The sequence below is a fragment of the Penicillium malachiteum genome (assembly GCF_028827825.1).
Source record: "Penicillium malachiteum strain IBT 17515 chromosome Unknown utg000005l:1.0-9002435.0:326005.0-9005861.0, whole genome shotgun sequence".
NCBI classification, from domain to species: Eukaryota; Fungi; Ascomycota; class Eurotiomycetes; order Eurotiales; family Aspergillaceae; genus Penicillium; species Penicillium malachiteum.
The window spans coordinates 2,252,694-2,267,631 of record NW_026643099.1 but is presented as its reverse complement, the minus strand read 5'-3'; the positions used below and the strand labels follow the sequence as shown (position 1 = coordinate 2,267,631).

At 47.9% G+C, this 14,938-nt stretch overlaps 4 protein-coding genes across 4 annotated transcripts; 2 read left to right on the top strand and 2 right to left on the bottom strand.

Moving 5' to 3' along the window:
• Positions 1-663: 663 nt before the first annotated feature.
• Positions 664-5,377, bottom strand: N7483_010855 (uncharacterized protein; the record flags this gene model as incomplete). The annotated part of the gene is made up of 3 exons (XM_057094282.1): positions 664-4,872; positions 4,954-5,098; positions 5,184-5,377. The coding sequence occupies 3 exons, from the start codon at positions 5,375-5,377 to the stop codon at positions 664-666; spliced, it is 4,548 nt and encodes a 1,515-aa protein (XP_056940253.1).
• A 2,627-nt stretch (positions 5,378-8,004) lies between these two features.
• Positions 8,005-10,119, top strand: N7483_010854 (LMBR1 domain-containing protein; the record flags this gene model as incomplete). Its single annotated transcript, XM_057094281.1, has 2 exons — positions 8,005-8,312; positions 8,370-10,119. 2 exons carry the CDS (start codon positions 8,005-8,007, stop codon positions 10,117-10,119), a joined length of 2,058 nt encoding a protein of 685 aa, XP_056940252.1.
• A 441-nt stretch (positions 10,120-10,560) lies between these two features.
• Positions 10,561-12,163, top strand: N7483_010853 (ankyrin repeat domain-containing protein; the record flags this gene model as incomplete). The annotated part of the gene is made up of 2 exons (XM_057094280.1): positions 10,561-11,538; positions 11,594-12,163. The coding sequence occupies 2 exons, from the start codon at positions 10,561-10,563 to the stop codon at positions 12,161-12,163; spliced, it is 1,548 nt and encodes a 515-aa protein (XP_056940251.1).
• A 207-nt stretch (positions 12,164-12,370) lies between these two features.
• Positions 12,371-14,171, bottom strand: N7483_010852 (uncharacterized protein; the record flags this gene model as incomplete). The annotated part of the gene is made up of 3 exons (XM_057094279.1): positions 12,371-13,306; positions 13,557-14,039; positions 14,112-14,171. 3 exons carry the CDS (start codon positions 14,169-14,171, stop codon positions 12,371-12,373), a joined length of 1,479 nt encoding a protein of 492 aa, XP_056940250.1.
• Positions 14,172-14,938: the final 767 nt, after the last annotated feature.

The window sequence follows — 14,938 nt, the reverse complement described above, 5'->3', positions numbered from 1 at the left end:
AAAGAGGGTTAACAAAGTAACAAAGCGACTCCGCTTTGTTATCTCAGCCGATAAGGATCAGCTGATAAGCTGACATGATGTGGATCTGCGGGTTTGTCCGCGTGATGATCGACTGGTTCCTTGATCGGGAATGCAGCGGGATCTACAACCCCCTGCATCTGATGACTTCTGAAGCATGTTTTATGTTTATTTGTGTTTATGGAAAATTAAGTAATTTGGATATTAATCACTGAATTGTGTTCATATCTTGCTGCCTAGGTTATTGCCAGATAGTGGCCACCAAAGTTCCTGGCATATCAATCCCATCTTTTGGTCCCTCGAAACGCCATCGCTGGAGCTTGATGGAGAAATCACAGAAAAGAAAAAGCAACCCAATGGGCCACTCAAATAGAAAAAAGAAATGTAGGAAGAAGTGAAGGAAGAGGGAGGAAAAAGAAAAGAAGATCATAAAGACCAAGACTCCTGCGTTGGGTATGGTACACACGCTTCGCCCCATAGAAGGAAAAAAGAAAGAAAAGAGAAATCCGTATGTACGCCCTGAGAAAACACCGGAATGAGGAGATAGAAAGAAAGAAAAGGAATTAGAGAAGAATTTGAGGATATGAGAAGGGAAAAAGGGTCGTAAGTTTTCTTTTGCCAAAGCGAATGGTAGACATTATTAGATCACAGAGCAGCAATGGCAATACCACCACTCTCGATGTTCATCTCCTTCTGTTGTTGCTCGAGGTTCGCCCAGTCAATTCGAGTAGGCTCCGTTCCAGTGGGATTCAAGATACTGGTGACATATTCATCAGAAGGAATCTCCATCCAGTCTGCAGCCTCTTTCGTGGATTCCGCATCCCAAGGCATCCAGTCACACCAAGCGCCGGGTTGTCCAAACTTGGTGACTGTCTTCGGATCGTCATCCTTCGGGGTCAAGGTCGCCAGAGCAATGTCACGAGAGTCAGGTGTGTTATCGGATTGACCTTGGGAGAACATATCGGTGTTCATAAATTCGTCGAACGGATCGTGGCCTAGGGCCTTGCGACGGCAATCCGAGAAAATGGGTGCAAACGTATCATGAATCTTTTCAAGATCCATTGGAGCATTTGCCCATGAATCCTTGCCCTCTAAATCGTCAAGAGTACGCTTTTCAGGCTGCTTGCCAGGTGAGAGCTTCACGCTCTTATTATGTGGTTGATTAGGCGTGAGTTGCTGAGCCGAAATGGCAGGAGATGCAGTCTTGGCTCCGAGCTGGCTAGTGGCGCGTGCCATGGGTGTGTTTCCGGCAGTAACAGGTGTAGGGATACCTTGCTTGGCAGGGGAGTACATCACATTAGGCTTGGCACCAGAGTTGGCCACGACAGCAGGATCAGTTGGTTGCTTAGGTTGTTGTCCATCAGTATTCCCATCAGTAGTCAATCCGAGGCCAATGGAAACACTGTCCAGGTAGTATTGCAAAGGATCAGCAACAACTTCCTCTTCCTCGGGTTGATGACTTTCTTCCACGTGTTTATCCAAGGCTGCTTGAGTAGGAAATCCTTGGAAATGGTGTTGGCATTCAACGATGCTACACCTGAAAGCGCCAGCCAAGGCGGCCGCCGTTGTCTTAGCATTGTTCATAGCTTGTTGATAAGCTGCCGCAGCAACCGGGGCGGCGCTAGCTTGTACAGGGGAAGCGTTGACTGTGCCAGCGTGAGACTGCTTTCTCTTCTTGGGCGGAGGAAGTTTCAGTTTCTCGGGTGCAAGACCGCCAGGGCCATATGCATGTGGCACACCTGAAGGAGAAGGCTCCCCAAATGGTGCGGGTGGGACGGCAGCAGATTGGCTAGAGGCTCGTCGGGCTTGCTGGAGAGCTTCTTCTTGTTGTTGCTGCAACTGTTGCAGGTTTGATGCGTTCAAAGCGTTGGCAGCCTGAGTTTGCTGGGCGGCAGCAGGCGCAGGGCCCTGAGCTGCATTGGGCCGCTGTTGATTCATGCGGACGATCATCAATTGGAACAACTTTCGAATGAACAGAATAGCACTAGTCAAGTAGTCATGAGTAATGGAAAATTCGTCATTGGGAGCCCACGTTGGCGTGTTTTGGAATTGTCGCATGATTTGAAATCGCATAGTAATCAGGTTTCTGATATTCTTTTCCTGGCCAGCCACCTTAGCAAATCCATGGACGACCAGCACATCTAATCTCCCAAGGATATCCAAAGAGTCCATGAGCAACTGCGCCATGCCAGCTTTCTGCTCTGGGGACATTGGAATAGCTTTGCCAGGCGGTGCATTTCTGGCAATTTCGTTGCAATACTCCATCATGGGAGCTGGAATATTCTTACTCCAGTTCTCTTCAGCAGCAGCTCGAGAGAGAATCGGACCACGAAGGAATTGTTGCTGTTGTTTTCGCATGCGGTCCTCAACTGCCATTCGTTGCTGAGGCGTCATTGAAGTAAGCGGATCTTGAGAGACCGGTAAATTGGGGCGGGCAGCGGAAGGCGCAGCTGTAGGGATAGCTGCCGGCTGGGGCTGCTGGGGAGTAGCTGAAGCTTGAGCTTCGACATTTTCCTCCATTTTGATTTTGTTGTTCTTCGATCCTTGTTTGTTGCTAGCAGACTTGGCATTCTTCGCAGGAGCTCCGCCCAGTTGTGCCTTCACATTCGATGGCTGTTGCTCGGTGGTCACAGGTTGTTGCGGAGCGGTCGATTGTTGTGCCTGGGCTGCACCCTGAGGAACGTTTGGAGGTTGTTGGGCTGGCATGGGTTGATTTTGTTGGCCAGGGGGAATGTTCACTCCCAATTGGCGGTTTCGTGCAGCCTGCATGATAAGTTGTTTCTGGCGATTGAGAAGAATCTCACGGACTTTGTTATCATCCATGTGGGCAGCAGCCTGGCCAAGCTTCTGACGAGCAATCATGATATCCTGGGGAGTGATATGCCGCATTCCTGGAATTCCGGGAATTTGAGCTTGTCCATTAGTAAAATTTTGAGCATTGGGCATCTGGCCCTGACCTTGTGGCATGATGGCTTGGTTTTGGTGTTGTTGATTTACAATGCCGGCACGGGCAGATATTATCTGCGCAAAGCAGAGCTTCTGCAGAGTCATGAGCTTTGAGAGATCAACTCCACTTGAAGCTTGAGGGTTCGCGGCGACCCATTGTTTAAGCTGGCCCCAAGTTTTAATGTGCTTGGGCACTTGAGCAGGGTCATGATTGTGGTTGAGGATAGAAGGCGGGAAAGCTGCGCGGTCCATGTCTTTGATCTGGTCAGGGCTCATTTCGAGACCGCCGTTCTGACGCAATAGCTGCATTTTGAGAAGCTCTTGTTGACGTTGCTGTTGTTGCTGTTGCTGCTGCTGTTGCTGTTGTTGCTGTTGTTGCTGCTGCTGCTGCTGCTGCTGCTGCTGTACCTGTGCCTGTGCCTGTGCACGTTGTTGTGGCGTCATTTGTTGAGCAACTTGCGATGTCTGAATTGATGCGGCGGGGTTCATGCCCTGAGGCATGCTCATTGAATTTCTCATTGCAGCATTATTGCCCATCTGACCATTGAACACTCCCTGGCCCTGCCCTGGTCGCGATCCCGGCTGCTGAAGAGGCTGCTGACCGGTATTGCGAGCCATGCCGTTCGCCATTGCAGCGCGGCGCTGGCTCAGAAAGAAAGCCTGGAGTTGATCAGTGGGCATCTGGTTGAGATGGTCTTGCATTGCTTGTGGGAGATGCGGCGGTATTTGCGGTCGGACTTGCATGTTGGGCTGACCCTGTACGCCAGTCGGGTTTTGGCCCATATTTTGTGGGCGAGACGAGACTCGATTTTGACCAGGTACTTGCATGGGAGACATCTGACCTGGAGCCATGGGTTGATTCAGCATCGGCATGACAGGGCTGGCCTGGCCGATATGGGCCTGAGCTTGAGCGTTCGCCTGTCCGCCATGATTTGACAGAGCTAGTTGTGCTTTCTGAGCAGCGGCTGCTTGAGCGCGCGCCTGGGCTTGAGCTTGTGCCTGGGCTTGGGACTGTTGGTTTGGGAATTGCATGCCGCTCTGAGGACCATTGGGGCCGTTCGCAAAGTGCTGCTGGCCGAAAAGCTGAGGGTTCATACCTTGGCCTTGGCCATTCTGACCCATCTGCTGTGGGAACATATTTTGCTGATTGGGGAAAGGGGTTTGGTTCATTTGCGATGAGCTCGCAGGGACGACTAGTTGACCAGCCTCCTGGGACCGCAATCCGTCCGCCTGTTGACCCTGAATATTTTCCACATTTCCGATGAACGAATTTGAATCGATGCCCTGACCTTGGTTACCCGAGAAGCCAGTGTTACGCTGGAGATTCATCATGTTTTGGAAAATTTGACGTTGGCCCATCATAGGATCCCCCATCATGCCTCCGTTAGGCTCCATATTGGGGTTGTTTGCACGGCCCATCTCCAAGCGCGTTCGGCGGTGTCGGCGTAATTGTGTAAGAGCTTGCGAGCGAAAGAAATATGTCATCGGGTCCATGTCTTTGCGGGCCAGGTATTGTCGTTGTTCGGGATTCATATTCGAAAGATTCATCTTGATCTTTTGCATATCTTCTGGTGATGTTTTGGCTTGCATTTGGGTGGCCAGGCGAGAAACATGCTCGAGTTCTTGAGGAGAAAGGGTACTGAGATCATCGGGCAGGGCACCGGCATTTGCTGGACGTTGCTGGGCGCGCTGCTGTTGTAACATGGCAGATTGTTGTTGCTGACGCTGTGCCATCGCAGCCTGTTGGTTCGGATCGTTCATGCCCATCGCCATCTGCTGCTGACCGGGAATCGGTGACGACTGCATCCCTCTATTCATTTGTTGTGGGAAAGCACCCTGCATCTGATTCTGCATACCCGCCTGGGGCATCATGCCTGAGAGCGACCGCGGCTTGTCTCTGTCGAGTGTCTCTTATGTGGGTAAGCTTTTCGTTACATTCCCTGTCGTAATCGCTCTATAATAGAAAGAAAAAAAACCTCAGATCAGTACGCAGTCAAAAGCAGAGGAGGGATACGAAGAGATGGATCGAACTTTTTCGTTGGCCTTGGCAAAGGCTTTGTGTTCAAAACTGAGCGCAGCAGACGCAGCGGCTTGGTAATCGATACGAGGTTGGATCAGGCGGAGAGAAGTTATCCTAGGCAGCAAAGAGTCAGCAGGGCCAAACTTGGAACGGGACCGGGGACGCGCCCGTCGCGGGCAGGAGGGGTCGTTGCACGTACATTTGCCAAACATTCATAGCACGAGTTTTCATGGGCACCTCTGTTTTCCATCCACTAAAAGGACCTTGATTTTGCAACACCTGGGCAACATGATTCATAACAATTGCCGGACCCTCTTTGTTAGGCTGCTGCATGGGTTTGACGGGCATGCCCCCACCGCCTGGGGCATTAGTGAATTGAGGGTTGGGATTCATGTCGAGAGCCCCATTAATGGGGGTCTGAGAATAATCCGCAGGCGAAGGTTGTGACCAGCATTCGCTAGGTGTGAAACACGAGATGCGTGTCAGAGGATGAGGGGGGGACAAATTGTGGTGGAGGTTGTTTTGACAAGAAGGTACTGCAGGGTCGGGGGACCGAAGGTGTGGAATCGTGCTCAAAGTCGCAGATCGCCAAAGGGAAAAGGAAGGAGAGGATCGAAGCCTTTACCCAGAGGACGTAAAAAAAAAATTGGAAAAAAAAGAAAAGAAAAAAAAATAATAATGGAATAATCAAAGAAGAGAGGACAACGGTGGTTTGGGGTGGAACCGCCGTCGAGTCGATCAGGGAGGGTGGGGATGAATTCAAAATGGTCCAAACGGAGGCCCGTCAGTGGAGGAAGTAATGAGCGACCAGGACGGCGGAAAAAGCAAGGCGTTCGGGCAGCAGCGTCAATTGGACCCAATTCGCTGACGAAATCCTGAGTTGTGGCTTACAGCGAATTAGAAGACGGGGCGCAATCGTAGGGTTGATGGGATCCGTGACAGGGATGCTGCAGCTGGTCAAGTCGCACCGGGTCTGCAAGAGCGAGCAAGGACGGAGTGAATTTCGGGGGAGATGTGAGAAGAAGGTCCAGAAGATTGAAAAATGGTAGACACGAAGAATCTTAATGCCACCACCAAAAAAAAAGAAAAGAAAAACAAAAAAGAAACTCCACGAGTAAAGAGTCCCGAGTACGAAACAAAAAAAAAGAAAAGGTCCGTCGATCGGGATGTTTCGTGCACAGGACGCTTTTAGTGAAGGGGGTGGAGAGATGGAGCAAAATGAGGTCGGGGACGGGAAAGTTCAGTGGCGCAGAACAGTTGTGACAACCTCAAGGATTAGGATACAAGAGAGAGTTGAAAATGGAGAGAGTTGAAGGATTAAAGGAAGAAGAAAAAGAAGAAGTCCACGAGGCCTAATAGTAAGAATTGACATTCACTGATGGGCTCATTCACAGAGGAGTGTAAGGATACGATGTCATGTCAAGGTCACAAGGGCCCCCCAGGTTCCTAATTCAGGTACCCCGTGATCCTCGTGACTTTCATTGTTTTGATGTTAATGATTTTTTGTATACTGTAGTACATATTAAATAATTTAATTGAATGCTCTATGTTATATATTCAAATGTTCTAAAACACAATAATCTCTACTGGTTCAAGTTGTTCAAGCCCAACTCCCGAGCCCAGCGTCGTCATAATTGTGGATCTCATTTCACGGCCCCAGGAATGCTTCCAGGGCCCCAAACCTTGGAATATATGATATTGAAGTGAAGTGATAATGAAAATGAGCTGTAAGGAAGTATATTAAGGTGGTAGGAAGTTGAAAGTAAGAAGCGAGGATGGAATTGAGTCTCCATGGACGGAGTATATCCTCTTAAGGTCTAGATCCCACATGGAATCGCGATCATTAAAATGTTAGTTAAATGTTTAGTATTTTAGTATTTGATTAGTATTGATTAGTGCTGGAGATCCAAGACACTATCTCCCAATCCGGAATGTCATATTAGTCATCGTCAAATTCCAAGGTTACAGTATATAAATAACTATTCATATGTTGTGCTACTATATCAACAATGATCATGATCTCTATCATGAAAATACTCTCGAGGTCCCCCCTAATAAAAAGAAAATAGATATACATATACCAACCTCGGGAGATGGTTCCATTCATTGTAGCTGCACATGTGGATCAACCCTGTTCTTTCAGGCTCCAACAAAACGGATACTGCCTCAATACGATCCATTATGCCCAGCCCTGGAGGTGGTCATACGTAGTTATTTATGTATATTCAGGATTTCAAATGCTGTGTCCTAATTCCAGTTCAATATTCTAAGAAATTACAGTATTATCTGTATCAGGTCAATACACATGTGTAGTCGCCGCATTCAAACATTCGAGCGTCCCAGAGTCAACTGGTTGATCGACCCGCCTTCAATGCCACCAATGGAGGAACATTAGTTTGTATGAGTTAGACCTAAAAGAGCACTTCACATTTGAAGTGTTCAATTAAGGTTTATTCCAAGCATTCAAGCAATAGATTGATCAGGTTTGATAACATTTGGAGTGAACACTTTCCTATATAAATAAATACAATTTCAGCATGTACTTCAAGTTCAAGAAATCGAACTTGCTCATGCACCCGATATATGTACTAGTACCTATACTAGGTACAAATGTTAGTGTTAACCTTGGAAGCTAGCTCCAACATGATTGCTCGAAGAGTATAGAACATGGATAGGTACTGTGTATTTTGACTGATTTCTTTACTAGTACCTACTAGTCTACCTATGTATCTACCTATTAGTAGAGAATGTCAAAGAAATATCATTCTACATATAGAACAATTGCCCCACTACTCCGTATTCCAAACTAGGTAACGATTTGAACTCCCTTGTTGTGATTTCGTAATGATCGGCGGGGCCGCTCTGGGCTCAACCTGCCGCGTACGCTGCACGTAATGGTTAATACACCGCCCGCGTCCCCTGGAAACTTAGGATCTTCCCGCCTCAGGTTCTCCTGTTAATTCTAATTCATATCTGAGAGTCATGATCGCTAATTCCTTCCCTTGATATCTTTCCTGATCATGTTCTCGATCTCAGTATCACCCATTTCTGTGGGATCCAATGTCTTCTTCGCCTTCGCTCTCTGCACAATTTCCATTCTCGTCCTTTTCCTCTTGCGCCGCTTCCTAACTCTCCGAGCCACTCCAGCCTACCTTATAGTTCCTATCTTTTTGGCCCTCGCACTACCAGCCAGTGTTGTTTTACTCGTCCCCATTGATTTAGCATCCAGCTCTCGCGATGGCAATGGCCCCAAGGCAATTTGGTTGCCTGATCGCATGGTGCTGGTCTGCTGGCGCATCTCATACTGGCTGATCTTCATGTTGACTTGGTAAGGAAAAAGTCTATTTGGAAACCGCAAATTGAGTATAATATTAACGTCTTCTAGGGCTATCCTTCCATTGCTCGGCGATTATGTCGATTCCGGATACCGCGAACCGAAAGCCCGCATCATATACTCTCTCCGCAAGAACGCTCGGCATCAGTTGATTGTTCTCACCTGCGCAGTGGTGGGCTTTATCTATGTGTCCATTTCCAACGGCTTTCGATTCACCACCTCCATCAAAGGACTGGTCATGGCACTGGCATATGTGTGGGGTTTGGTTCTAGCCATCTATCTTATGGGCCATGGTCTGGTTTCCATCCCCCGCAATCTAATCCGCAACGGAAACGTGAGCGGTCGGTTGCGACGGATCCAGGCTCATGCGCCTAAGGTGCATGACCGGTTGATGGATGCGGTCAATGAGTTGGAAAGCCTCAACGGACAGGTCGCTCAGCTCCAGCAACGCAAGACAGGCACCGCCCGGGATTTCCAGGAATGGATTGAGGATCTTTCTGAGGGCTCAGGGTCTGCCGATGTGCGGGTCCCCATCCTCGAGGCTCCCGAGTCATCCACTACCGTTCCCTCAGTGATCACCGAACGCTACTTGGCAGACTTGACTAGACGCCTGCAGCGCGCCCGGCACATGAAGGCCCGATTCGTGGATGAGTGGGATCGTCTCGTTCAACTGGCTGCGGATCTTCAGGCTATAATCAACTCATCCGCATCTAAGAAACTTGAATTTGGTCCCACGCCCCGCCGGTCCTCATGCCTCCCCCGGGTCAAGGTTTTGACACCGTATATGCGCTATCAAGTGTATTCAAATGCCATCCCCTCCGTGCGAATGCTTTTCGGAGTCCTATTTTCGATAGCCTCGGCCTGTGTCGTCTGGTCAGAGTTGATCAAGTCTGTCGCTCCTCAGTTGTCTGCGGTGAGCCTAACTGTGGTTCCCAATTGGAAAGCAGGCAAGTCTCTTGGATTCGGTAACCAGGTGATTACTGCTCTCTGGCTCTTATACATGTGTTCTGCGGCCCTTGTGGGTGTGAATGATGTCAAGGTCTGGGGTAATCGAGCTCTTGTGCGTCGGAATACATATGGCGAGAGTGCCTGCTGGTATGCCAGCTTGGTTGCTCGTCTAACCGTGCCAATTGCGTACAACTTCTTGACTTTCTTACCGAAAGATTTCCGCAGAGAAACTACGTTTTACGATTTCTTGGGCCAGTTCATCAACCTCACATACCTTGGCACAGGATTCGATTACATCTTCCCCATCTTCATTTTGCTACCTGTCTGCGCTACTTTGTTCAACCTGTATGGCCGCATCAAGAAACTATTCGGGTTTGGTCCCGCTGAGGATGAGTTCAACGACGTGGAGAACAACCCTTCTGGCTACGGAATGGGTGGCTGGCGCGAAGGTCGTGATCTCATCGAGCGCGAGCTGAATGGATTCGGTTCCTTGGCCGTTTCCTCGCGTGGAACTCGCTCCACCTGGGCAGCGGACCGCGACGAGAGTGACTCCCGAGGTTCGTCTCGTCTACGAGTCCCCGCTGCCGAGGGCTCAAGATCTTCCGCAACCACACAGCGACCCGTTACCGCACCTACTGTTGTCGACAGTGAGGAAGAGGAGGAAAATTTCTTCCAGTCATTTGCCCACCGTGTTCGTAACACCTTCGAAACCACCAATACACCACAGTGGTTTCAAGGAGAACCGTTCCGCCTTCCTCGTTGGATGTCAGGCGACAATACCACAACAGAGGAAGGTGGCGTTACTAGAATGTTTGGTGGCAGTGCAGTGCCTGGTCGTGTTCGTCTAGGATAGATATAGATCTCTTCTTTCCTTTCTTTTCTACTTGAACTTTTGTGCATGGATATGGCGTTCCAGATGGCTTTCACTTTGAACTTTGCTGCCGGTCAGCATGAAGATCTCACCCAACTTGTACATATTACACTCTTTTTTTTCTACTGTCTATTAAGTCAACAGATGGCTATGATCAATCCGGCCCCCATGAAGAATATAATAATTACGAATTTCAACCCTTTCCATCTGCTTCCACCCCACAATCGAATATTTCGAAAGTGAGTCACGAGAGGATTTTTCTGATCTGAACGACACTAAACCTCAAACTTCCATTTGAAGCTTGAAATTGACACTGACCTTCAAGTTGAATACCTAGTGGGATAACCTTGAAATTCTCGGGTTCTTGCCGAAGAAGCTGTGAAAATACCACAATTTCAATTTTCAACCAAATTATCATCAACAATGACACATATTACCGATCTCCCAAATGAGCTATTATGCGAAATAATCAAATACCTTACTCTCAGCAAAGATATCTGCGCACTTTCACGGGCAAATCATCGCCTGTATGTTATTGCTACTGAACAACTCAACTCAAATCTCCACCACCTTTTCAAGTCAAAGAATAAAACATACGGAGAGCATCAGGCATTTCGCCGGGCCGTCAAAGACGGAAAGGACTTATGTGTTCGCAAGTTCCTTAAGGCCGGGCTTGAAATCATGCATCATGGGTCCGAAGAGCATCCGATCCTTCTTGCAGCACGACAAGGACATGCGAAAATTGTGCAAGATTTTCTGGAATATGGCATAGACCCGAATCCCCTGACAGAATTCCTGGGTTGGATGGGCCGGAAAATGTTTGGTAATCCCTTAACGGTGGCAGCTGAGCACGGTCGTGTATCAGTGGTCAGGCTCTTGATTGAACATGGAGTTCAGCTGGAGTTTGACAGAGAAGAAGTCGATGACCAGCCCTTGTCACTGGCGACAAAGGGAAGGCATATAGAAGTGGTCAAAGTTCTCTTGGATCATGGATGTGACCCCCACACGCCTGGCAGACGCAGAACAGCGTGGAGAACAGCTGCGGAATCTGATCTGAATATCCTCAAGCTCTTCATTGATAGGGGCGCAGAGCCTGTCTTTTTTGCTCCAAGTGGATCTGCTGGTCTCAAAAATGAATACCACTGGGCGATGATGACAGCACTTAGACAGGTCGATATACCACTCATGAAATTTCTTTTTGAGCAAGGTGTTGAGCTCGAACGCTGGCAGCCATTCAACTGGTATACGCATGCTCTTGATCATATCGGCGACTGTGACCCTTTATATAGAATTGGCTCTGCAATAGGTCGAAGTCCTCAAAATGCTGAGTTCTTGTCAGAGAAAATTGATTTGGACGGCATCGTGAACGGAGACAATTTGCGCGACCTTGTATCTCTTATGGTTGGTGCTGTCTCTGGTGGTGCGTATTCCTTGACGAAGCTTCTCTTGGATGCAGACCGATCCTCAAAACGCCCAACAGTCGATCCTCTGGAGTGGAAAGACCATCTTAGCTGTTGCATGGCAGTTGCCATACGAAGAGGTCATATCAATCGTGGTGGAGTTGCTCATTGATTACGGAGCAGATCCAAGGGGTGCCGTCAAAGACAGACTGGCTCGAGATGGCTATAGGCCACCGATATTCACGGCAGCTAGATATGGCCACACCGAGATAATCGAGCTGTTACTCGATCGAGGAGCAAATCCGTTCCCTCGTCAACCTGTAACCCTCTTTGAGATAGCAACCGACTATTATCCCAGGTCACTCCCAGATATTGTTCGCGTTTTACTAAAAAGAGATATCCTTACTCCTAAAACAGCTAGAAAAGGAAAGGCTCGCAATACTCTGAAAGTTGCTGTCAACGGGGGAGCTGAAGTTTTTCAGCTTGTGATACAACATATGGGAATCAAGCTTCAAAGAGGTGACTCCCTCCATGAAGAGGCTTTCGAAGAAGCGGTTGGGTGGCATGACACCACAATTCTGAAGTACTTTATCGAAGCCGTTTTTTACCCAATTCTGGAAGAATGAAAGTCAACTAGCTTGCTCATTTCCATGGCAGCGCGGCCTCGTCTCTCCATATTAAGTCATAATTTATACAGCGTGATTTCAAACAAGAGTTCGCATCGTGAAAGTTATCATTGAGTCTAAATCTCATTCTTAGGCTTGATGAGCCTAGTGGTTCCAATCAAAATTGAAAAGAAATATATTGAATTAAGTACTAAAATGAAAACCACATCAATCAATCCCAAGTAAAAACTCAGTTTTCATCATTGGACTACTAGAAGTCCAAGTCCAATATTGATCAGGTAAAGTCTGAGGCTGATAATTTCCCTCCTTCATCTTGATATATTCCGAACCTCTGACATCTTTAGCAATCCTAGCAAACTTCAAACCACGATCTGCAATATGCGCCATCACCATATTACACCATTTACTCTTCTCGGTTGATCTGTCAGCGAAGATTTCGCCGGCAAACCACATCGGTGCCACGTAAAGCTGTAGTCCACATCTCGGAAATCCATCTCTCATGCATTGCGCCGCAGCTTGACAGATCCGAGTTGAGAAATACTGGGTTAGGTTGTTGCATTCTGCGGCTGATTGGCTACCTCCTTGATTAAGGAGTGAGGTGATGAGCGGGATATCTGGGTTGGAATAATAAGGATAGAAGTATGTAGGCGTGAATGGAGTCGAATTGGGTGAATTTGCGGGAGAAGTTGTATCCTGGAGATCATTTGGAGAACCAAGCCAGGTCATCTCCACGCCGACCAAGTACAGACTCGCAAGACCAGTCCAGCAGAGACAGAGAGCCTCGTAAGTTTCGTAGGTTGGAAAGAGGACATTGTGTGTAGAGCCCGGAGGGACGTAGAGAGTATCAGATGGGTTATAGGGATCAAGGTCGAAGATAGGCGCTGGGTGGTTGAGCTGCATATTCCAGTACCAATGTAGGAGTTGGAGCTCCAGGGAGGTGAAATCCGAAGACATTTGGTCCTGTATGGACTTGGGAATTTTAGAGCCGTATTTAGAGGTATAGAGATTCATGTTATGAGAGAAAGTAGGAACCTGCAAGAGAATATCGAGGAGCTCGTCGTAGCTGTGACTATCTTGGGTTCTTTTTCGCCATGCTGGCTCGGAGAAGACTGTGGCTTCTCGACATGCGGTTGAGTGCCAGAACTGTTACAAATTAGAAGTATTCCGAATAGGCAGTACAGCTCATTTTTTGGAGCAAGACTTACTGCACAAGTTCTCAGTCGACGGTAGACATTGTGGCTGAATACCTTGTATAATTTCTCAGGGCCAAACATCTCGGCGAACTTGCGACCAAGAATTATATGCTGAGTCCACCCTTGAATACCGGTAGGCTCCCAGATCTAACCTCTCAGCTTACAACATACTATGAATCAAGTGTTGTAGAGTAACTTACCTCGTAGACATTCATCGCCATCGCAATACCGATCTGATGCTCAGGGTGCAACTTCTCAGTTATAGTTGGATCCGCCAGCTTCGCCGAGACTGTACTGTAGAGCTGAAGACTTTTGGTAAAAAATTCAGTATTGCCGTCAGAGATAGCAATGACGAGAAGGCTCAATGCCACTAGAGCCTGGTCATAAAGCTCAGATTGTCCTAGCGACTGCGGGAGATGCTTATACCACAATGAAACCGTCTTCTGAGGTGTTTGGGCAGGTAGGAAGTCCCTTGGCATATATACCCCAATGAACCAGCCCACAAGTTTGATATGCCACGGTTTCAAAGGACTGGATACCTGAAGCTTCTCGAGTTTGAGCGGTTGGAGAGGGGGCGGGGTCGCACGAACAATCTGACGGTGATGACTTGCAATACTTCCAATAGGTCTCTCACAGAGCCGACCATGTTTGGTACAAGCCTGACATGGCCACTTTTTATCGCACTAAGACCAAGATTAGACCAAGTATGACTTTGTAGGGGCTTCAAGCCTCCGCCCCCACCTAAACAAACGTACTTTGATCTTTTTCTTGCGACAAGGCTCACATGTTTGTGATTTCCACGGTTGTGGAGGCATTCTGATCTTTTGCTCTTAAATCATTTATCGACATTTAAAGAGATCAGTCGTCAAGTCAAACTCCACATACGAAGATGGGGTTCCAAGACGGGGGGATAATAGCCAAGGTTTGAGAAGCGCTGACCCGACACTCTATTAACTTAAGACGTTTTAGCCGCATCAGCGACACTTGGCTGGGGCCCTTTGGACCAATAAGAAAGAGGTCGGGGACCTAAGCGTTCTGGAGTCGTATCCGGCAATTAGTGGGTTCATGCGTCCTTGATGACCCCCGGGGTCGACATGCATTATGCATATACTGGCAAGTATAATTTCATGTCTTGGAGTTGGAGATGAATGAGTTTATCTCAAGCTATAATTCTCAACTGGTCAGTATATCCTGTACACTGTACAGAAATTTCATCTTGTGTATTAAAATGCCCGTGGACTTGGGACAGGTCTTTGAATGATATTCCTTTCCCATTTGTGGCGTTAATGATAGGTGGACCGTCTCGGTGTTCAGACAAGGATTATACGAGAAATATTTGAAGATGATGTACCAGGATTCACACTAAGTGTCAGTTACTATTATGATTGATATTACGGCCAGAATGAAGACAAGTCTCGTGCATCTGATCATTACAGGCAATCAATGCAACGATCTCGGGCAGTCCGAGCGCACGAACCCCGACCCCGGTCCCCGAGTTGGGCACATTTGGCGCATCTGGACTAAACTAAAGTCAGTATTGATCATCCGTGTTCTTACGCCTTTTCATTAGAATTGTCATATC